General features: G+C 35.5%; 1 protein-coding gene across 1 annotated transcript in view; it reads right to left on the bottom strand.

Annotated features, from left to right (window-relative positions):
• The window catches only part of CCDC171 (coiled-coil domain containing 171), a 161,251-nt gene that overhangs the window by 98,089 nt on the left and 39,809 nt on the right, over positions 1 to 23,353 (bottom strand). The window contains exons 9-14 of the mRNA XM_077790231.1: positions 22,313 to 22,460; positions 13,670 to 13,772; positions 7,695 to 7,798; positions 4,797 to 4,886; positions 2,751 to 2,951; positions 676 to 843 (exon numbers count right to left, since the gene is read on the bottom strand). Coding sequence (XP_077646357.1) covers positions 676 to 843; positions 2,751 to 2,951; positions 4,797 to 4,886; positions 7,695 to 7,798; positions 13,670 to 13,772; positions 22,313 to 22,460 — 814 coding nt within the window. The remainder of the gene's footprint in view (positions 1 to 675; positions 844 to 2,750; positions 2,952 to 4,796; positions 4,887 to 7,694; positions 7,799 to 13,669; positions 13,773 to 22,312; positions 22,461 to 23,353) is intronic.

The raw sequence follows: 23,353 nt of genomic DNA, 5'->3' as shown, positions 1-23,353 counted from the left end.
TCTGTGGAGTCAGTTTGATTTATTTAAAAGGAGATCTCCTCTTTCCTAAAAATGCAGGGATTTCTGGAGAGAAAGTCCACATAAGCATACTTACTTCCTGAAAAGTACAGCTCCTCCCTACAGCAAATATTGAAATGTTCTCTAAAAACAGATATTTTCTATTTGTGTTACTGAATATAATTCTACAATCCATGAGTTACAACTAAATGAAAAAAAAATATACTGTCATTCTTTCAAATGAAATAATAAACTCTGAATAATAAACATATAATTTAAAGATGATACTCCTTGAGTAAGGGCATTTTGTTTCAGTTTTATGGTAAAATAAAGACTTGCTTTATTAGTGTAAATGACTAAGTTCTTTGAATTGCTTCATCAGTAAGATTAATTTATTTTCTTTTAATTAGGTCCCTGTGGCTAATATTGGCTAGTACTATTAGCATGTCCTGCACTGAAAGTGGAGCTTAGAGACTTCATACAGACTTCAGTCACATTTACATGCCCACAGCAATGGCATCAAACTGAGTTGTAGACAAGCCATAATTAATGGTATTGAATTATTAACGTCCAAATTCTTTTTGAAATAAGATGAATGTCAGTCCTTTTTAATGATACTGCGATGTGGACAAATGTCACTGAATTTAATAGAGGTAGCTGGTGCCTAAGGACACTTACCTTCTCATTAGCCCTGTTGAGGTCTGAGATCAGGGCATCAACATTCTCCTGCAAGACTACACAAAGCTCAGGCCAAGAGAATCTATCTAGGATGCCTTCTGGTTGTTTTATAAGTACACAGCCTGCTATCAAATGCTGGTATAAGCTATGAAGGAAGGTTAGTTTCTCCTGAAACAAAAGGAGAATTACATGATGTATCTGAACAGTGTTAGAATTTAAAGATATGCATCGCATGGGCAGTAATATGAACTACATGCAAGTGAAAAAAAGCCCCCACAGCTCATTCAAAAGCCTTTTTCAAAATACCACAACTGCTAATATTTTCAGTCATACATATTGAAGCAAATGTAAGAAAACAGTTTTTACAAAATGTGCCTATTCAGACATAATATATAAATAGCTTATACAAATACAGAACAGTCCTGTTGTTATCACAATGACTATCTTATACAGATTAAAAATTCCATGCTATTAGTACATGCAATTTATTTATTTATGGTAAATGTTCAGTTATACTCTAACTACACCAACTTACAACAACTGCAGAGCATGCAGAAAATTCTCTGACTGACTTGGCAGCACAACACACCATTTATACAACTATCACTCCAAAGTCTTTTTAAAATTGTTTTTTATGGATTATATATGAGACTAAACGGCCAGATTAAATAGGCTTTTAGCTTCACAAGTTAAATTTTACAAACCATGACACATTCATTTACACTGATTTAAGTCAATAATACAATAAATTGTTGCAAGTTATAAATAAACTTCAGCAATAATCTCATGCTATAGAAATTCCATCCTTAATGCTTGTAGTACATATATGCAACTTAGCAACTTTAATTAAGACAACAATAACAAGGTGTACCTCAAAAGTCACAAGGACAAAGTCTGTAAACTATTGCAAAGGTTCCCATTATTTTCCATGGGCCTTGGTTGAGGTTTTACATTAAGAAAATAAGGATGGCCAAGATCAGAAAGTAGGATTTTTCTGAGCCCTTTCCATTACACTTAGGTGTACTTTCTCAATATTATCTTACAGTATTTTAGACAATTAAAAATAAATTGTAGTTCAGCTTAGTTTAACTTTGTTTCTAACAGATCTACAAATTCTCCAAAGAAAATCCAGTGTGCCACCATCATTACATTTGATGTTTGAGCTGTGATAAAACTAGGAACAGTAATTATACATTTGGCGCAAGAAACAGGATTCCAAGACCCCAAATCAATTCACACGTGTTGAATGCAACCACAGGGTTGTAGACATGCTGACTTTACAATATAGCCAGACTTCTAGTTTCCTCCACTTTAATCATTATCTGATGTGTGTAACAATTCCAGCTGCTTCATGTGGAACCTATTTAAATACCAGACTGTAAAAGAGGTGGAAAGAATGTTTCCTTTTTACTCAGTTGGCATCCATATCCAAATTTGTGGAAGTAATGAGCTCAATATGCACAACAACTACAAGTATATAATTGCTATTGCTAGTACAGAACCGCTTTATTGGGCAGAAAAAGCAACAAAATTAACATCTGTTAATACATATAAGGAGAGAGATAATAGTTCTGAAATAAGACATTGTAGATCGATTCCCACATATAGCACACCACAATTAGCTAATACATAAAAGGTAAGAATTTCTAGGTTTTGTGGCATGCATGCAAAACTACCTCAATTCCATATTTGCTATCTATAAATTGCCATGTAGATAAGTAATTAACACATGATAATGACAATATTAGATGTTTCAATTGTAAAACATTTCTGCTAACTTTTAATTTGAAAGGAAGAAATAATTGTTTGTCAGGCATAGGTTTTTAAATAAAATCTGTTTTTCAAGAATTCAAAATACTGGAATGATTAAGCTATTAGTTCTGATATAGAAGAAAAGAGAACCAATATGTCCTGAAATCCTGTAGATATTAAACACATATTTCAAAATACATATCTTAAAATCATATTTTAGAGATAAATCTCTTAAAACTAAGAGTAACCATCTGATGTATGTAAATGTATAAAGCTGAGATTAAATAAAGACTCTTTGACAGTCATCTTGTCTCTAGTAATACCTCCATATCCTTCTGGTAAGCCCTGGTAAGCTTCTGGATTTCATTTTCAGATTCTGTGGCACGTACTTGCTCTTTCTCCCAGCATTGCTGTACATCCTGTAGTTCCATTTTTAAAGTTTCTATTAAAGTCTCTCTGTCTGCACACTTAGAGTGCAGATAGTTTAACTCTTTATTGGCATCAGCCATGGTATCCTGAGCTTCCTATAAAACAGAGGGATTTAACAGAAAAGCTGGTATGAATTTTACTACCTTATTCAAGTGTTCATCACCTGAGGAAAGAAAGAGTCATATAAGCACATGTATTCACAGGATTCCAGGCTAGGTGGACTTTTTCTTTCAAGAACAGAATTTCAAAATTTACAATTTTGAAATTGGATTTCCAATGCTGTCTAGTAGCAAGCTGTTGAAGAGGTCTCTTCAAAACCCTGCAACTAGACAGCATTGGAAATCCATCTCTAAGAGGTAAAAGCTCCATGATGCAGTAATCTTCACAGTCCCTTCTGCCCCCAAAAATGAGATGCAGAACACAAGGAACTTGTCCTCTGCAGAGTGCAAAGCTCTCAGACCTATTCAAAAGATACATTATTTTCTTAAGTGAATCCCTGATCTGTTAGGGCTGAATCTGCAAGCAACACAACTTCTGTTGTGCATTGTATTCTATACATGCAAGATAAAAAAAGTGAGGGCTCTCTTTGAAGGCTTGACCATGGGAAGTAAGTCATAATCAGAAATGGTCATAAATACCATTATGTTACCAGCACCAAAATCTCACCAGGTAAACACAGAACTTAATACACTATCCCTTTAGAGCCAAAATATGGTGCAGCTACACTGTATTTCCAGCGCTGCTAAAGTTTGCAAAAGGTCAAACTGAAAACATTGTTTATTTTTCATAAAATCATAGCTTCATAGACCATAAAAATCATACAAAAGATACCACCAAATTCATCAGAAAATGACAAGTTTCTAAATAAAAACATTAAAATATTAAAATAATTTTAGATTTCTAATACATATGCTTTCAGACTGGATCTATTACCAAAAATTTAGAGAGATTGAAAACAGGCAAGTTGCATAAAAACTGGTACCCTGTGTGTGTAGCAAGCTCAGTTTGTGTGTGAAGAATACAAGTATCATTTGCAAAGGGTTGCAACATTTTTAGGTGACTTAAAAAGGTGCTGTAACAGAAGCAGAAGTACTAAATCTCCTGAACATAAATTAGTTTAAGTTCATAACAGGTAACAACACATTATGAACAAGTATCCATTAAAGTGAAGATTCAATGAATGTCACAGAGCAGCACTGCATAAAACATAAAGCAGCTTATCATCAGCAAAAGAATCTGAAAAATGCTGTGTTTACAGACATTCTATTTTGGCAGTAATACAATACACTGCTAGTTGGGAGATTAAGTTAAAACACAACCTCAGGACTTGCTCACTCCCTTGGCTATTGATTTAGCCAGACAGGACATTACAAAAGTGGTGTCAGGTAAAAAGAGAAAAAAGAATTTTTGTTCCAAAACTAAAGGAAAGTGCTCTGAATGACTCAAGTGTTTTTATCTCAGAAAACTTTTACTCCAAGAAATTTTAGGCTGCAGACTTTACAGCTGTTAAAGACAACTTGATGCATCACATGCATTGACCTTTCTGATAAACACAAACAAAAAAAATAACGAAAGAATTGACATCTTTAATAAAACATACCTTCATAAGCACAGAGGTAATTAATTCTCTTTCCCTTTTCTTGAGAAAAACAGTTAAATAAAAAAGATTACTGATAATTATTTCAATATAAAATGATACCCTGCAAATTTATCAATGTATTTTAATTATTTCAGAAGTGCAATCATTGAAACTATGTACTTTATAGTGGTAAACAGGATAAAGCAGCATGGTTTTACACAAATTTGCAAGGTAAACTAGTTTTCTCAACAGACTACAATGATATAAAGACTTAATCTGATAAGAAAAAATGGTACTTTTAATCCAGAAAGACATCTTTTGCAGAATGTTCAAACTTCATGCTAAGTTCATTAAACCATACCTTAAGGTCTTGTCTTAAAGCACACATTTTCTCCTCAGATACCTCAAATTCTTTTGTCATATTTTTATACAAAATCTTCATTTTCTCAAGCTGCAAAAAACATGAAAATCAAACAGGCTTTTACAGAAAGGCTGCGATGATCTGTTAAATATAATAGAAAAGAAGAATTTTGTATATGAAAGTAAAAAACCAAAATTTATTTCAATTCCTTGGAGAGCTTTTGTACTTCATACAATCTAAATAACATGCCATTAAAAAACACTAAGTAACTCTTTTATAATGATTTAAAATAAAGAGTAGTGGCAGAATCCCAAACTGAATCCATTCTTACCTATCCTATCAACTCTCGAAATATCTGACAAAAACACAGATTTTGAAATGCACTTGAAAGCATAGTAAATTCAGATAATGATCTGGGGAGTGGTTGGAGAAAACAAGTTTTCAAGTCAGTGGCCATTTGCAGAAATTGCCCAACTACAAGCTTGATTCTTTACTGAGCACTGGATAGTACTCACATATTGTAAAAAGCAGCAATGTACCACAGAGGCACAGTGACTTTTAGGATTAAAAGCAAAAGCAATCTCAGAGGTTGCTTAATGTGTACTAAGGTACCATCATGTGTACTAGTTTCACTTTTCCCTTTCAAAAATGGTAACAATATACCAAAATAATCTGTATTTCTGTTTATACGATGATACTGCTAACACCTGACATTTAAGGAGCAACTCAGAAACAGAACACCTCATTTACAAAATTTATTAATTACATTTAAAATGTTTATTTTTATATTTGATGTCAGGAAACTTGGCAGACCCCTTAGAAATAATCATAGTAAATTAAAGAATGCTATTGGAATATTTCCAGTCCTTTTACTGGTTTACTAGGCTTTTCCCTCTATCCAAACATATTCTGGTGTCTGCACTATATGGAAAGCCAGAAGCTAGTTATCTACAAAACCCAAAACACTTCTACACCTTTCTAGTTTGTTAGTTTGTGTGGCTACACAAACTAACTAGATCTTTTAATCTAATGTTTAACATAGTAAGTTAAAGATGATGCATGACAAGTTTACCAGCGTATTTTGCATATATATACAGGTGTACACATACATTAATAAATTCATCAATATGTGGGATCTTGTTGAAAATCTTTTTATAAAGAAAATTACTTAAATTTTCATACTGTTGTGTTTCATACTAAAACCCTTCCTTATAGTGTATTAAAACATCCCAGTTTTATTGCACAATGCCCTTCATAGTCCCCTTGTGCATTATTGTATTATTAAAAAGTTTTATTATTAAACATATCTCACACATAAAAAGCCAAAAGCAGCATTCTCTGTGGGGGTGGGGGTAATCAAGAAGGACAGAGCTCTGCCCTTTCTGTGCACCATGAAGGTGCTCAGTGATCTCTGGCTCCATATGACAACTTCAGGGTCAGTCACACGCAGTCCTACTGGGAAGTCTTGTGGCAGGTCATCTGTTGGTCCTGCTCTGCTTGCGATTTATTTTCCTTGACAGTTCATTCTTCTTTCTGTCAGAACACTCTCTTTGCTTTCTTAGAAGCCACCCCCTTGGTCTCCCCACTGCTGTCTCTGGCACAGTTTCACAACAAAGCACATCAGTAAGCCAAAGCCTGCTGAGTCGACTTTTCAACTGTGCTGTCTATCACGTGATGCTCCTCCTCCCAAATAACAATTCGCTGTGGGTAATATGTTCCTAGTTACTTTACTCTTCAGCTTCCAGACTTGGGTCTCAGAAGAGTTTCATAATGACTATACACATCAGTTCTCTTATCTCGCTGGGAGAGACTTAACAGTGCTTGCTGTTTAAAAAGTATAATTGTTACCATGGTCACTTATTTTTGTGCCCCATGAACAAACTCAAAGGTCTTGTGGGAGACAGCATTCTTTTTCCAATAAAAGGGGCAAAACTGATATACTTTTTTTTTGCTTTTTAATTTTTTTAACCTATTAAGTGACTAGCTAGACTATGCATTTGTCAAAATTAAAGACAAAACCTAGAAGTGAAATAGAGTGCTGGCACCTTTACAATCTCATCACACCTTGCCTTTCTGTATTTACCAGTTTTATTCAAAGACTAATCACAAGTTTGTACAAAAAGCTTTAATGGTGCAGTTAACTTCTTTCTACAGCCTTTAAAGCCACTAATGAATAAAACATTTACACCCAAGAGGAGTAATTTAGTCAGACTACCAAAACAGACAAGAAAATAAATACAAATCTGTAATTTCTCAGTCAGTAAAATGAAAGGACAGCAGGACTGCATGGAAAACATCTGATTTTTTTCAAGAGTAAGATTCCCAAAATTGAAATATTTCCAATATATTATTTTCTTAGATAACTTAAAAACAGTACTCTAACAGTCCTATTTTAATTGAAATGATATCAAAATAGCTCCCAAAGAGTATCCATTGAAAATACACTCTCCTCAGAAAATTATACCAGTTTTAGAAGTACAGGGGAGCATAATAATTTACATGCCTGATACAGCAGTGACTACTGAGGCTCAACCATTGTGTATTTAGGAACATTGCTGTATGTGCAGTTGCCCTCTTAGATCATTATCTTTTAACTAAAATCCTGTTTATGAATGACTTGTTATCCTAAATGTTTTTTAAAAATAACCCCGAAAGATTGAACAAGAAAATGAAATTAAACTAGAAAGACAAAAAACCTCTTCTCCTGGTCCTCACAAATGTGAAACTTTACTGTAGGGCAAGCTTAGAGAAATAGTAGCAACAGAGATTTTTTCTTCGGGCATACTTGAAGCTGTCAATTCAACATTCCCACTCTTCAGCCGTTTTTTTACAAGTGAAGTGTATGTTCTGCTGCAGGCCAAATGCAATACATATAGCGCCAAACATTGCAAGTGTTACCTCATTAGACGTATCTTCCAGCTTGTTCTGGTAAGCTGTCAAGGTACACCTCAAAGTCTCAACGACAGAGCAGCTCAGAGGTTTATCTTTGTCCTCACAAGTGCCTGAAGGAAAACACAGAACAAAAATTAAGCCTTAAAGCCACAGAGAGAAAATTACTCACCCTGGATGTGAGGTATTAGAATTAGTTAGGGCTTCAGTGACAATAAAGAACACTGAAGCCTTTTTTGCCATAAGAGATGCAGCTGTATAGCCATGCTTTCACAGCAATTATAGCTGAAAGACACTTGTATAAAACCTTTAATAGAAGTTACAGAACTGTTAATTCTGGATTACATTTATACCTAATGCATTTGGTATGCAGTCTCACATATTATTTCTACTGTGGTCAAGACTGTGTCATTCAGTCAGACAAGCAAACTTCGAAACCACACAATTATATATGTTGAAAAACATCTTGTCTGAAAGTTAAGAATGTTACACTTTTCCTGACATTATTTTGCAGTTGTGACTAAGCATGCATATAGTAATGCAGTACTTCATTTACTTAAAGCCTTACCAAGCCAAAGATCACATGATTATGTTATGCTTGGAGAGGACTTAATAACGTTTTAAATTATCTTGAAATTTATTTTAAAGGAAATGAGAAAAAAATATTATCTGTCTGCAGAGTTCTATGTAACAGTTCAATTAGAAATCTGATATATCCATTACATACATACTAAACTCATTTATTAAGCCTTTAGTTTGAGACTTCTGATCTTGTTGCCTTAATTAGGGACATATGAACAAGTCTGACCATTCCAAAGTGCATAGAACAATGTGCCAAGAAAGCAAAACAACACTGTATTGATCGAGAGGTCACAAGATGTCAGCTGATACTCAGTTTCCAAAAGCAAACTCTTCTTTTTTCCTGGTGTTACACCGCAGTACTAGGTTATTGACAGACCATTCTTCTCAGCATTATTTCTACTCTTAAGAAGCATTTATTGCTTAATTTGTAGCAAATTATAGTATCAACTTTTCAACAATTTTTAACATGTTCAATATGCAAAACTATCTTTACTAACTCTAATAGCAGCCTTATTTTGCAAAAGTGAAAATATCTGTGGGATTTTAAATCCAGGGAGGCTAAATCATCATAATTCCCAGCATAACTAAACAATGATAGAGATGTTTAGCACCAGTGTCATTAAGCAATTTACACAGAGTGGCTCATAAAGTCAAATCAGATACTAAAGTCTGAGCCTTTTCTTTGGTTGTCCATAAAACATTATCAGAGGAGTTCTACCTACATACTTGCAGGGCATTTTTTAAAAATTCTAGAATTAGCGTCATCTAATAAGCATAACATTCTACTAAGGTATTGTATACAAATGATGAAATTCCTTCTGTAGGCTACAGATAAAACACCAATATTATTCAGTGGAAAATGTACTTAAGTGCACAAGTCAGAATGTATTGCCATCTGCTCTTCACAAAATTCTTTCTGTTAGTTAGCCTCTTCTCTCCTGACTTTGGATAATACCAGAAAGTATAAAGTGCTATTCAGGCTGGACTAGCTGTTACAGTCAAAGTCCCACCTATTCAAAGCAACACATATTTGCAAGATTGCTTTCAGTAGAAGGAGCAAGATTGGCTCTACAGCTCACACATCCCAGTGACAGACCTCTGTTTTATCAGCCATTCCACCTACTTACCAGTTTCTAAAAGTCTGTAAAGTCAGAGAAAAAACAAGAGTTTCTTAATGGCACTTCAGAGCCCCGTGAATCCTAGAGATATCCCAAATAACAGTGTTACACTTAAAATGAATCTAAGGAGAATTCATAAAATCTGACGTCTTTTGAGAAGTCAAAACTTCACATTGAAGAAAGTGGCAAGTGTGACCTTACCATAATTTTTATCACATAACGATAGCTATAGCTATGCACAGAGCTCCAGTCTAGTCTTCTCATTTACAAGACCAACCTCTCATTACCACCCATTGTAGGAATATTCTGCATTGATCTTGTTGCATAAAAAAAGTAAAGATTATTTTTTCATACTTGTAGCTCTAGCAAAGTGATAACACATAATTCTCATTCAGTTTAAAACAATACCTATTAAGTCAATTCAAGAATTATCTTCCATACCATAGTTTTTGTCAAACTGTCTAAATAATGTATTTTCATATTCTAAGTCCAAACCTGCAATGATGTAATTAATATCTTGTTTGCCAAAATTAGAATTTTGCCAATAAACTTTTCATGCTGTCATTCCATGCCCTTGCTGTAACCCTATTTCTAGGCAGATCAATCTGCCAATAGAAATACAGATTCAGCCTATCTGCATTAGCTGAATACAAATCTATGGCTTTAATGCTGCCCAAATATTGTCTAACTTCATACAACTGTGCAGAAGGCACACAACATAACTGAAATGCACTCTATTGTGGTAGAAGCACTATGTCAGCAATGAGATAAAAAACCCAACCTAGTACTTGAAGTGTACACCCAGTATTGCCCAAGAGTTTGAGGGAAGAATTTGGGAAAAATGCCAAGATCCATACAAGTCTTACAGAAGTATACAAGTGAATAAACTCTTAAATCTGCTGTTCCAGACTTCCTGCTAGCTGTACTGGGTCAAGGGTAGGAAAAGCTATAATTTTCTTCATAACAGCTCACATGGTGCTCTGTTTTAGATTTTTGGCCAAAAAAAGATGATGCTAACTCAAAGCAGCTAACACTCTTAGTACTTTGCACTCATTTCACCTTTTTTTCAGATTACTACAACCACAATTCCTTTTTTCATGGAGGCAAACATTCCTAAGAACATACCCTAGTGCTGAATAACTGCACAACGAGATAAACTGAAAAGATACAAAGTGAATTCATGCAAGTGGACCAATAAGAATAACAGTGCTCTGGAAAATTTATAAAGGTCACTGGAAAAGGAGAAGACATGGATTTATGCTTGTTATTTTGACATGCATAAAAAAAAAAAGAAAGCTTTCTAAAACTATTCAGGTTTTAATCTCTATTGGGTTTGCATGGGCTGTTTTTTTATAGTGGGGGGGACTTCAGGGGTAGCTTCTGTGAGAAGCTGCTAGAGCTTCCACCACATCCAGCAGAGCAAATCCCTTGTGGCTCCAAAGATGAATGTGCCACTGGCCAAGGCTGGGCCAATTAGAAATGGTTATTCTGTGATAGCAGGTTTAAGAATAGATCATAATAAATGTTGTGACACCATTTTAATTGTCACTACAGAGAAGCAGGAATGAGAGCAAGAGAGAAGAAAAACTCAGCAGACATCAAGTGGAGAAGGGACAGGAGGTACTCCAGGCACTGGAGCCCACATTCTCTGCAGCCCATGGTGCAGCCCATGGTGAAGCAGCTGTGCCTGTGCAGGGCCACAGGGATGCAGAGATCCACCTGCACCCCGTGGAGGAGCCCCACATTGAGGCAGGCAGATACCTTGGAGGAGGTTGTGATCCTGTGGGAGGCGTTGCTGCCAGGCTGGAGCAGCTTGTCCTTGGAGGACTGCACGCCATGGAAGAGTGACCCATGCTGCAGCAGTTTTGGGAGGACTGTTGCCTGCGGGATGGATCCCACTGCAGCAGTAGGGAGGGAGCTGTTGCTGATGAGATGGAGCCATGCTGGAGAAGCTCTCAGTGAACTGTCTCCCATGGGAGGGACCCTGCGGTGCAGCCGGGGAAGGACTCCTCTCCCTGAGCAGCAGGAGTAGCCATGGGTGATGGACTGACCATAACACCCATTCCCTGTCTCCTTGTGCCAACTGGGCAGGAGGTACATCTCACAAGGTGGGAGGGGTGGCAGAAGGTGTTTTTTTAAGGGTTTGTTTTACTTCTCTTTATCCTGCTTTGATTTTGTTAGTAGTAAGCTCACTTCTTATCCATAGCTTAAGCCTGTTTTGCCTGTGATGGTACTCGATGAGTAAACTCTTCTAGTCCTAACCACAACCTATGAACCCTTTGTTAAATTTCCTCTCCTCTGTCCAGCTGCATGAGTTAGCAGCTTTCATGAGTGCCTGGCATTGAACCAGCATCAACTGGGCTGATGATCAAGCCTATCAATAAAAATATATTATTATCTTCTCTTTACTGAATAGCCTAATAATCACAGTACTTGAATTAAGGGGCTGAATCTTTTAGAGTTGGATCTTTAATACTGACAGATTTTTAAATAGATCTCTCAATCCCTTGGGCTCAATGTTGACCACAAGAATGACTTCCCCAACACCTGTGGTTCATGTAGCCCCTCATCTAGTAATTAGAACGCAAAGATTTGTTTAAGATTTTTACTTTTGTTGGCCTGTGGGTATGCCATTTCCCATTTCAAATAAAATAACAATAATTGAAAAAAAAATTGAATACTATTAAATACAAAAATTTGTAAGTACACCACACTGATAATATAATAATGCAAAAGCATTAAAAATTAAGTTTCAAACTTAAAAGCATAGCAAATACGTAGAACAAGTTTTAGTCAATGTCTATTCTAATATTAAAACATTGTAATTGACTGTAAAGACTCAGTTGATCCACTGCAAAACTAAATTCTACTAACCACCTCAAGAGCCTATTCAGTGATCCTAAAGTTTTAAAAATATTATATATTTAACTTAGTTTAAAAGTTTGCCTCAAACAAAGCAAATTAATACTGAAGGTACTCTTACTGAATTTCTAATATTATATGAACAAGTCAAAGCTGTTCTCAGCAAGGCTTATCATCCAAAAGACAAATTGCTGCTTTGGAAACTGCACTTTGGCAGCAGCATCCAGCTCTCCCCAGAGTTACTTAAGCCCTTTTGAGCATGTGGAACTTTGCAAAACTGTGGATAACCTACACTCTTTAAGAGCTTTTCAACTGTAAACCTACAGACATTATCATGGTAATCACATTTATAATTAGAGAATAAAACTTATACCATCTCCAAAACAAAAAAGCATATAGCCTATGCAAGAAAATCATTGCATCACAGAATCGAAACTCACCTTTTAAGGACAAGAGAAATCCAAAGAAGTTGATTCTTTATTGAAATTTAATATCACCAGGCCCTAAAAAATATCCCTTTGTGAAGATACAAAAAAATGTATCTTTATTTAAAAGTGTTTTTAGCAACCCATTTATGTCTATTGTTGCTAAAAAGTGCAAAAAATATATTGTATACATAAAATAAACCCGTTTGCTCTGTAAGCTTCATTTTACTTGTTTTCTTCCAGTTTACTTACACTATACATTGGAAGCACTTTGTCTTCAGTATGCACTTTTTCTAATAGGAATTACAGTTTTAAATGAAGGTTTTTAAAAGTGTTCAGTTTTCAGCATTAAAAAAATCACTAGCTTGATGTTAAAGTTCAGCTTGTTTATGTTAGCCACCATTTCAAATGTCTAACAAGGCAGCAGTTTGTTAAGTCTGATACAATAATTATATATAAAGCCAGGCAGCGGAGTGACAGCCACTGACTTACAATTTATTTTAATGAAAAAGGGAAATATTTGTTCTGTGTCGAATTAAATGAACGCAACATAGTACAGGTCCACAATCAACTGTAAAAAGTATTGTGTTGCATCATGTGTCCTACACAACCTTTTTGAATATATGACCTTTAAGTTGCTGAAGGTTGACTCAGAATTTGGCTCAGTTCAGGCAAAACATCTGTTCCCTTTGCAGGTATACTGTAAGGACTTTTTTCTCTGTTGGATTTAGAGCACAGCAAGTGAGCCCTTTCCTGACCGATCATATACACCCCAGCATTTGTAAATCAAGCTCTGGGCTGACAACAGCAGGTCCACAATCCGTCACCCTTTCTCAGCTAGCAAGGCCATTTGACTGCTGTGAGAACTGCTCTTATCATGTCATCAAATCAAAGCATGTTGAGAAGAGGGAATGCAAGAGGCATCTGCAGAATTCCCACAATGTAGTGACTTTGGAACATTGACAGATGCATCTGTCATTTTATACCTTCAACTAACCTGCTGTCCGCTGGTCTGACATAGCAAAGCTGTCCAAGAGTAACTCCAGCTCTCTCATGTTGTTTTCATACGTCTCTGTTAGAAAGACCTGGTGTTTCTTGGCCTTTATTTGACAGGAAGAACAGACAAGACAAGAGGGGGTGGGGAAAAATCATTAAAATAAGTAAACAGAAGAAATACACATCACAATTATATATTTTTTCCTTTTAAAATTTAAATTTCTGCTGTATTTCTTTTTATGTCTTTTCTCGAGCCAAGAGACCTAACATGACATAACAAATAAGAAACTTGTAACACACAACATAAAACTAAAGGATTTCAAAAGCTTAGTCTTCATCATCTTCTGCTTTAGAAATATCTTAATGGATATTAAATTCTGTCCATCTATGCAAGCAGTGAAATCTATTGTTACATCCTACAAGGGCATCCAGAAAGACACCCAACTACTGGCAGACAGGCTAGAAATCCATTATTTGGCACTCAGTCAAATCCCACACCTATTCTCATTGCAAACCTGCCTACATCAATTGTTAATATGTTCCATGCTAGATAGGGATTTCTTCAATACCAAAAACTCATCCTTGTGCATGAAACATAAAGCTACAGAGCTCTTAGCCCCTATCACTGAATTTTCTCAAAGAAAGCTCTTCACTAAGTGCAGTCTATTGTTCAAATCAACATCAAATTTTTCGAGGTCAGAAAAGTTCTACAGCAGATTTTTTTAAATCACTACAATAGAAAGACTATACCAAATAACTCATTAAATTTATATCTGATATTATAACATGCAGTTCTCAAATATATGCATACATAATTCCAGATAAGACCAAAGTCCTTTTGAGTATATGTAGTTTTGACTTCTTGAGTATAATTTTAGCTGCTCACTACCAAAAAAGTCATATACCTCAGCAATTCAGAATACCTAAAAGCAGAAAAAAAAAAAAAAAAAAAAAAAGAAGAAAACCACCCTGCCCCAACTCAAGAGGAAACTAGATTTAATTACTTCACAATTTTCTTATGACAAAGGTTGTTGTCAAAGATGTCTCATGACTTCTAACTGCTCAATTTATTTCCAATCTAAATTGTAACACATATTTGTGTAATTTCCATTTCTACTTAACTTTCATGGAAAGTTAACCTTTTTTACTGAACAAAATTCTACTGTTTTCTATCATATCTAGAGACTGTTGCTTTAGTTATGCTTCACTGCATGTCAAGGAACCCAGGCAATTTCTTATGTGTGGGAAACATCCTCCCCAGGAAAACTGCTACATACTGGTAGCATAAAACTGTCAGGATAAAAAAAAAAAATAAGAAATGCATTTAATTCTCTGCAGTGTTCTTCACTATTCAGTTTAAATATTTTATAAATTTGCTTTACTCTTTCAATTTTAATTATATGTACTGTATATCAACTAATATATTATTCATATGTGTATTTCAGTGTTGGGTCCCCTGTAGCATTTACACGCTTTTCCTTGTGTGAGAGTTTGTACTACACTTCATAAAGAATTTCCAAATCACTTCTATATATTGAAAAATAACCATGGTTTAATTCCTTCTCCATAAAATTATCTATATAACTAGAACTTATAAATGTTGAGATGCAGTAAAAATATTTTATGGGATGCAAGCACAATAAAGTAATTTACTCTTGTGTACTGACATCATCTTAGAGACCTCACAAATTAAAATGAAGGAAATATAATGATAGGAAAACATCACAATAAGATAAATATTCTTTTTACATAAAATACTCCAGCATAGAGAAGGTGAAATTAAATCTTCTCAAAAAAACATTTTTCTATGGAAAACTAAATGTGAGAGTTTTTTCAATCTTCTCATCCAATTTTTCCATTTTATTTAGTTAATTTACCATAATTTAATTAGTATGTACCAGTCTATTCAGCCTTCGCCACTTCTCTATACTTTATTTGCTAACTGCATCTACACTTCTGAAGTCAATTTTAGTCCTTTTTTCAACAGCAAGAAAGATCAAAAGGAAATTACTTAAACTAGCCAGTCTCTCTACACTTGAACTGCAAAATATTTAGCATCTTTCCATTCTAATGTCTATATTCACCCATGATCAGAAATTTAAGGAAAAAAGTGCTGTAAATTATACTGCTAAAAATCCAGGCACAATCCAAATAGCTCTATTATTGATCTGATTTCTTATGTCTCACTGACAGGTATCTAATAAGAATGTATGTAGTCATAAAATCTTGAATTTAAACTGACAGGACCTATGGAGGTCATCTGGTCCCACTTCCCACTCACAGCACAGTATGGTCAGAGTCAGATTAGGCAACTCTGAACCTTGTTCAGTCAAGTTTTGATATCCTCAAAGATGACATTCCAACAAACCCTCCAGGCAACCTGTTCAAATATCTCATGATCTGCATTGTGAGGTTTTTTGTTTTCCCCTTACAGGTAATTATAACTTTCCTGTTTTCTCTTCTACTTCTAATGCACAGATCTAAGGAGAGCATAGCTCCATCTTCTCCACAAGCACCCACCAGACAGTTTACAGAAGTAGCTATTCTCTCCTTAGTTTTATTCAGTCTGAACAAATACAGGGAGTATGCATAATGCTTTACTTTGAAAAGGAAAACTGAGTGTCCGAGTACAAACACAATCAATTGCAGCTGACAGATTCAGCTGTTCCAAGAGATGTGATTACAATCGTTCCCAACAACTCCATCCATCAACATGCTTTGCCATTTCTGTAGAACTACTGGAGAAGTACAGGTGTAATTGTTTCCTAGGTTATTTCAAATGGGAAATCAATTTACAAGAAAACTCCTAAAGCCTTTTCATAAGGAGATTTTGCTTCACAGATCACATTAGTAAACAGGTGGAAGAATATCTGTAAACTCAATTAAAATTTGTAAGTCTTCTGCTGACTTTGTTGACTTCCTGTACACCAGAACAGACCATTCTTGACCTAGATAGTGATCCTTGAAAACAACCGTGAAAATCCAACAAAAGGTCTGTATGGATATGCAGGGAATTCCTGACTAAATTCAAGTATTAATAGGAAGCATAAAGAAGATTGTTCAAACATACTAAACTTGGGAAAATATATGCTTAAAGCCTAGAAGGATATGTTTAGGAATGGCAAAATCCACTTGGAGTTGAATATGATGTGGGATGTGAAGAGCAAGAGAAAAATATTTCTGAAGTACATCACCTGCAAAAGAAGGACTAGGCAAAATGTGGGCTCATTGCTAATGAGGCAGTGATCTGGTGACTGGAAGAAAAGGTCTTCTCATTGTTTGGGTTTTTTTTACCTCAGTCTTCACTCAAAGTACCTGCCCTTGGGAATTCCAAGTCCCTGAGATGAGTGAAATTTCCATGAACACTTGAGAACTTAGAATTCTCAACATATAAAGTATTTCACATAGTCCCCAAAGACATTTCCCTTCATCACAACACATCCCAGACTGAAGGCTAAAAATCTAATAACATGGGAGAAAAATAGTACTTCCTGAACCCAGAACATATGCTGGATTTTAGCACATGAAATGCTTCCTTGAAACAAACTTCATATCCTTAAAAAAGGCTCCTACTACCATAAAACAACTCTTGAAGACAAAAACCTTTTAGAAAAAAAAGGTGCTTGGCAACATATTAATTAAATCACCAATTTCAAAACAGAAATGAAATTTCAAATAAATTAAAGAGAACCCAAGCATTTTTCATTAAAAATACTGAAAACTCCAATGAGGAGAAAATCTTTTTTCCAAACACTTTCTATCCTTATCTATATTTTCTTTAACTACCAGTATTTGAATTTTGCTCCTGTTCTACAGAAATGATGCCCCATTGGTTTTGCAAAAGCCACGGTTGACTTAAATGAAAGTGAACTCTACACACAGTTCCAGGACAGCCCACAGAATCTAGTGCTGCAAATGTGCATCTGAATCTCAAATTCAATAACTTTTAAAAAATAAACATGTGGGCAGGACTTTAAGGCCTTACCTTAGCAAAACCACTGCCATAGTAAGCAGGGAGTTGGGGTCCAGCTATACAGTGAATAGCCTTAATTCCAGAGGAATTTTTTCTACTTAGTCTACAGTCACAAGGAGTTCCTGGGGAAGCTGTCTTGCACACGGACTTATTAACCCACTCAGTCTCTAGCACAAACTCCAACTGGTGATGGCAAAGTAAGAGCCAAATCCAAAACTATCAACATAGCCACCAAGGAGCAGCATGTTCAGATATGCCTTGCAAAGTGCTTATGTAAATTCTTTACTACAGTATCAGAATGTTTACCAGACATGACCTTGAGGGAGCAAATCAAAGCATTTAGAGAAATACAAAAGACTGCTCCACAGTTCACAAAACACAGGCTTTACTCATGCGTTGCTCTGCAAAGCAGAAAAGTGGCACAAATTTTTCAGCAAAAAGGCATAAATTTTATTATAAAACCAAAACAAAACAAAACCATCACTGACAAACTCTCTCCTTGGGCTTCTATTTATTTTTGCTCAAGTTATCAAACTTTTGAATACTTCTTTTATTTTCTTCTATCAACTGGAATATTCAAAAATCTCTAGAAGATTCTGGCAACATGTATGTTAAATACAATCTTTCAAGAAATTTAGTATCTCAATCTTACAAATTAATCAAAAGGCTCAAGTTTTATTGAAATCCTTCTTGTCCCTCCCCTAAAAAGAGATTTGTAACAACTTTTGCTGGGAGCGAATGTTATGAAGTATCTCTTTGGGTTTTGAGGTTTATTTTCTTGTCCAAGTCAGAGAAAAAATTTTGAGAACTTCAAATTTTAGATGTCTGTCTTCCAACACTAGGACATCAGAGCTTGAGTGACCTCTGCACTTCCCAAACAGATTAAAAAATTGTTTTGTTTGCAGAAGATCATTTAAGCATTTGCTTCAGACTAACTAGTCTTCTTACATTAGGACAATAATAGAAGTAATATCTAGGAAGAAAAACTCCATCCCTATGTTAAGGCTAGAAAAAAACAGTCAATGCAGAATACCTTAATTAACGCACAAAAATAATGAAAAGTGTGTATCAGGACTGGAATTTTTTTTTAACTGAAAGAAACATCCACGTTAAATTGCCCATAACACTACATGTTTGCCACTGGGTACATTTCTACTCCACAGAAGTTGTAGAACAGAATCATAATCCTCAGGGTGCTTTATGGTCTGTTAAGTCAATACCTAGGCAACTTCTGCTAAAGAACAATGCTTAATGTGTACATCCTGGAACTAGATTCTCAAAATTTCTGTCCTGACATTCAGTGTACAATAACCTACAAGGTGTTTATGGACAGCTGAGACACAAACAGAGCATGACTTCAGGTGTGGCTGTAAGAGGAAGATTTACATGCCATGGGGAAAAAGACAAGCTTCCAAATTAAAGGAATTTATACAAAGATACAAGATTTTAATTATTTCACTTTTCTAATATGCATTCTGATGAACTGGCAAGTTCCCCAAATTTCAATTTGCATTTCTCATAAAATAAAGGTTTAATATCCTGCTTGTTCTATGCTAAAATAATCCACTACTAGGTACTAGAAATGTAAATATCCTGAGTAACTTAAAACTCCTAAACATACCTCTTATTCTTTCCATGGGGCAGAATATAGCTGGGGTTGTTTCAATTTAAATGAAGTGTTAAATCACAGTAGCCATGCTAAATTCCTGCTCCTGAAACTAAAAATTTCTAGACACCATAGCTAGATAATGCCAAGCTTGACACCATTTTCCTCAAGTAAACATAATGTAAATATTGAGAGCTTTCTTATGCTGAGCATTCATAAGCAATTTTGTTTGATAGTAACAGATCCTATCACATTTGACCCATGCAAGTTTCTGACAAACTTCTGCAATATACTGATATTTAAAATTACAAGCAGACTACTTTACTGTACATTCAACTGATCTACTACAGAAAAAAAGCACTTTTTCATATAAAGTTTCAAATTAATGTACTTTATGTATCTTACAAATATTTTACAAACGAACCCATTAACTTGTATGTTAACAGTTCTGTGAGAAACCAGACTGAAGTGGAAAAGATATATTCAGGATATCTAATAATAGTACAAAATATAAGAAAGTAATTAATATATCAAGAAAGCAGGACATGGAAATAAAGGGAAGAGAATGTACTGACAATTTCACACAATTTTAGTATAAGTAAAGGAAAGCCTAATAACAGTATACAGCCGTCTGCTTTTTGATTTTGGGAAGAAAAATAACAAAGAAACTGCCTATACTGAGTAAACAAGACCACACACAGGCACTTCTACTTCCCAATCAAATACAAAAGTGTTCAGGAAAAATAAAAACCCATCCAAGGTGAAAAAAATCTAATACCACAGGGGACCACTAATACAACTCTTCAGAAAATGAGTATTTTTATTACCTGTTCAAGACAGTCTTGTGGCTTGAAATCATTCCAGTAAAACAATTAAAAAAACCTGCTATTTGAATAAGACAATTCTTTCAAGTGGGGCAATCTATTTCCTTTTACTTTCAGTTACAGAATGTTCGAGTACACCATTTAATACTGTTGTCATTACTAAAAAACCTGACACATGAATAGAATTTTGTCCTGAATTCTTGTCAAGTATAACATACATTTTACTATGGAATTTTATTTTGTATTCTTTTTGTGCCTGATAAAATTACTTTTTCAGGTTGACTAAGGTAGCAAATGTCTTTTAATACTTTAGTGCTTGCATTGAAGAAGCAGTGTCTTCCCAAAGGAAAAACAGTTTTATGGTTTTATTTTTCTTCAATTTATTAATCACCAATCTACCTGGAAAGTGGATAACACTAAGACAATATATGGAATAATTCCATCAGCTGAAGAGTAGACACCAACAAATCTGAAGACTCTCTGATGCACATCTCTGCTCCTAAATACTGAATAGCACAATGCCTACTAATAGCAGGGAAGAGATTGTGGTAATCTCCTACACTCATAGATCCAAGAGGAAGGAGGAACAGAAATTTACAATAGAAAAAACAAATGGCTAAGTATAGAAATACTTTAAATGCTACAATGCATTTACAATGAAGAGAGATAAGGTTTTCTAGATCATAGAATTTGTTTGGAAGGAACCTTAAAGTTAATCTAGTTCTAATGCTAGACCAGGTTGCTCAGAGCCCAATCCAACCCAGCCTTAAACTCTTCCAAGAATAGGGCAATCACAACTTCTCTATTATAAGCTTCCTTGTTATGTTTCATAACTTTTCTGTTTTAAGTGCCTCACAGCTCTCACAATAAAGAATTTTTTCCTAGTATCTGACAAAAACCTCATTTAAGTTTGGAGCCATTCCCCTTGTCCTCTTACTACATGCCCTTCTGGAACGTCTCTATCCAGGTAGTTGAAGGTCACAATTAGGCCACTCCAAAGCCTTCCCTTCTCCAGGCTGCTTCACAGCAGAGCTGCTCCATCCCTGTGATAACTTGGTGGCCTCCTCTGGACTCTCTCCAACAGGTCCATCTCCATCCTGTGCTGAGGACCCCAAAGCTGGATGCAGCCCTGCAGGTGGGGTCTCACCAGAGCAAAGTAGAGCAGAGCAGAGCAGAGGGGTAGAATCCCTCCCCTGCCCTGCTGGCCAGACTGCTTTCGATGCAGCCCAGGATGTATTTGGCTTGCGTTTTTTCAGTAGGATCATATCCAGCCTCTCACCCACCTGCACCTCCAAGCCCTTCTGGGCAGAGCTGTTCTGATCTGCTTATCCCCAGCCTGTGTTGACACTGGGGGTTGCCCTGACCCAGATACAGCATCTTGTACTTGGTCTTGGTAAATAATGTGACATTTTCATGGGCCCACTTCTCTGGCTTGTCCAGGTCTTTCTGGATGGCATCCTCTCCTTCAGGTGTGTCAACTGTACCACTCAGCTCAGTGTCATCAGCAAATTTGCTGAGGGTGCACTCTCATCCCTTCATCTGTGTCATTAATGAAGATATCCTAAGCTTTTTGTTTCGACCCTCCTGCTACTAAAGAGGATGGCAAAATTGATATTCAAAGTTGGGTTGCTTAGAGACAGTGGGAAGGCACCAACTGGACATATAAAAGGAAAAGTATTTCAGAAAGTAATGCTGTAAAATACATGCAATACAACAAATGCACACCAAATAAAAGAAACCCCAATCAACTAAAAAGTTTGTCACCTTCAAAGAAGACATTTTCAAACAGTTTTTGCAGTCAAATGCTTGCATTAAAACATTATGTGAAATAGAAATAAGCAGGCCTACAATGGTAACTAATCAGGCCTGAGGAAAAAAAGCTTGGATAGGAAGATAGAACATTCTTCACAAAAAATCATAATCCATATCTACAAATTGCCTTCTTCATTAGGAATGCAAAGGCTGGCTACTCTTGACTCATAGCCTACTTTTGAAATAACTGTTTTCTGCAAATAATTCCTGAATGAAATACTTAGTTTATCACTTAAAACACATTTTGGAATTAGTTTCTCCAGTATCTTATCTATATTTACTCTTGTTTCACAAAACAAAGACATATAAATAAATGTCAGAGTAACGCATAGTCAGATTTATTCCACAGTTTAGCACATCAAATGCAGATTATGTTCAGAATATGTTTAAAAAGCCTAAAAAACAAGTGTCATAGACTTTTTGCCTTACCATTGCAAGTTCACTCTGCAATTCACTGTAGCTTTTTTCAGCATTCCCTAGTCTTGCAGAGAGGTCCATAATTACCTTCTTCTTTTCCTCGATCAGTTCTTTCATTTCTTTCATTTGATTGTTTGAGGAGTAACACTCTTTTTCTAATCTGAAAAAGTTTCAACATTAGAACATTTTAATCAAAGATACTTATGTCAAGTATTCTATGTATTTTTAGAAGACAATCTGGGTATCACACCATGTTACCACGTCATATGACTTACGAAGCTGCCTGTCTCTTTTTTTTTTTTTTTTTTTACATGAAGAAACTTATATATACCTTCTAAGAAAAACTTTTCCGTTTCGGTTATGGTGATGTTCTTTTCCATTACCAAGGTTTGTGTTAAGACTTCCAGTCATAAATTGATTTTACCAATTTAATATAGACTCCAGATTAGACATAATAAACAGAAGTCATCATATTTTAATTAACACATTAGTTCTCTTCAGAAAGACATCACATCTTGCATCATCAGCACTGATTTCAAGTACAAAGCTTGCTCCTCAAGTTTCCACATACCTGACTACATTCTTACCCTTGTTCTGGCCAGAACAGGGTTATATTTTGCAGTAGCCAAGAGTGGGCATAGCTAGGACCTGGAGGTTATTCTATACCACCTCATGTCATTTTCTGGGGACAGAGGAAGGACTCCCTTGTGGGTAGCATGGCAGAGGGACTGGGAATGGTTGGGGGTTTCCACAGTGTGCAATCAGAGGTAGATCAATCACTTTTTTCCTTGTGCATTCTGTCATTAATATTGTTGCTGTTACAGTTCACTGTCTTATTGCATTGTTGTGTCCAGGAAAGTGTCCTTATCTCAGCCCATGACCTTTACTTTTTCTGAGTCCAATTCTCCTCTCCAGCCTGTCACAGAAGGAGGAAGAAGAAGGGGGAATGATCGAGCAGTATATGGGTTGATGTGTTTCTATAGGAACACTAAATTGGGGATATACCACTCTTAAACCATGACTATTCTACTCAGAATTGCATTATTTCAATAG

This window comes from Lonchura striata, chromosome Z (assembly GCF_046129695.1).
Source record: "Lonchura striata isolate bLonStr1 chromosome Z, bLonStr1.mat, whole genome shotgun sequence".
In the NCBI taxonomy this organism is placed as follows: domain Eukaryota; kingdom Metazoa; phylum Chordata; class Aves; order Passeriformes; family Estrildidae; genus Lonchura; species Lonchura striata.
The sequence above is the reverse complement of the archived record's forward strand: the minus strand, read 5'-3'. Positions and strand labels throughout refer to the sequence as shown.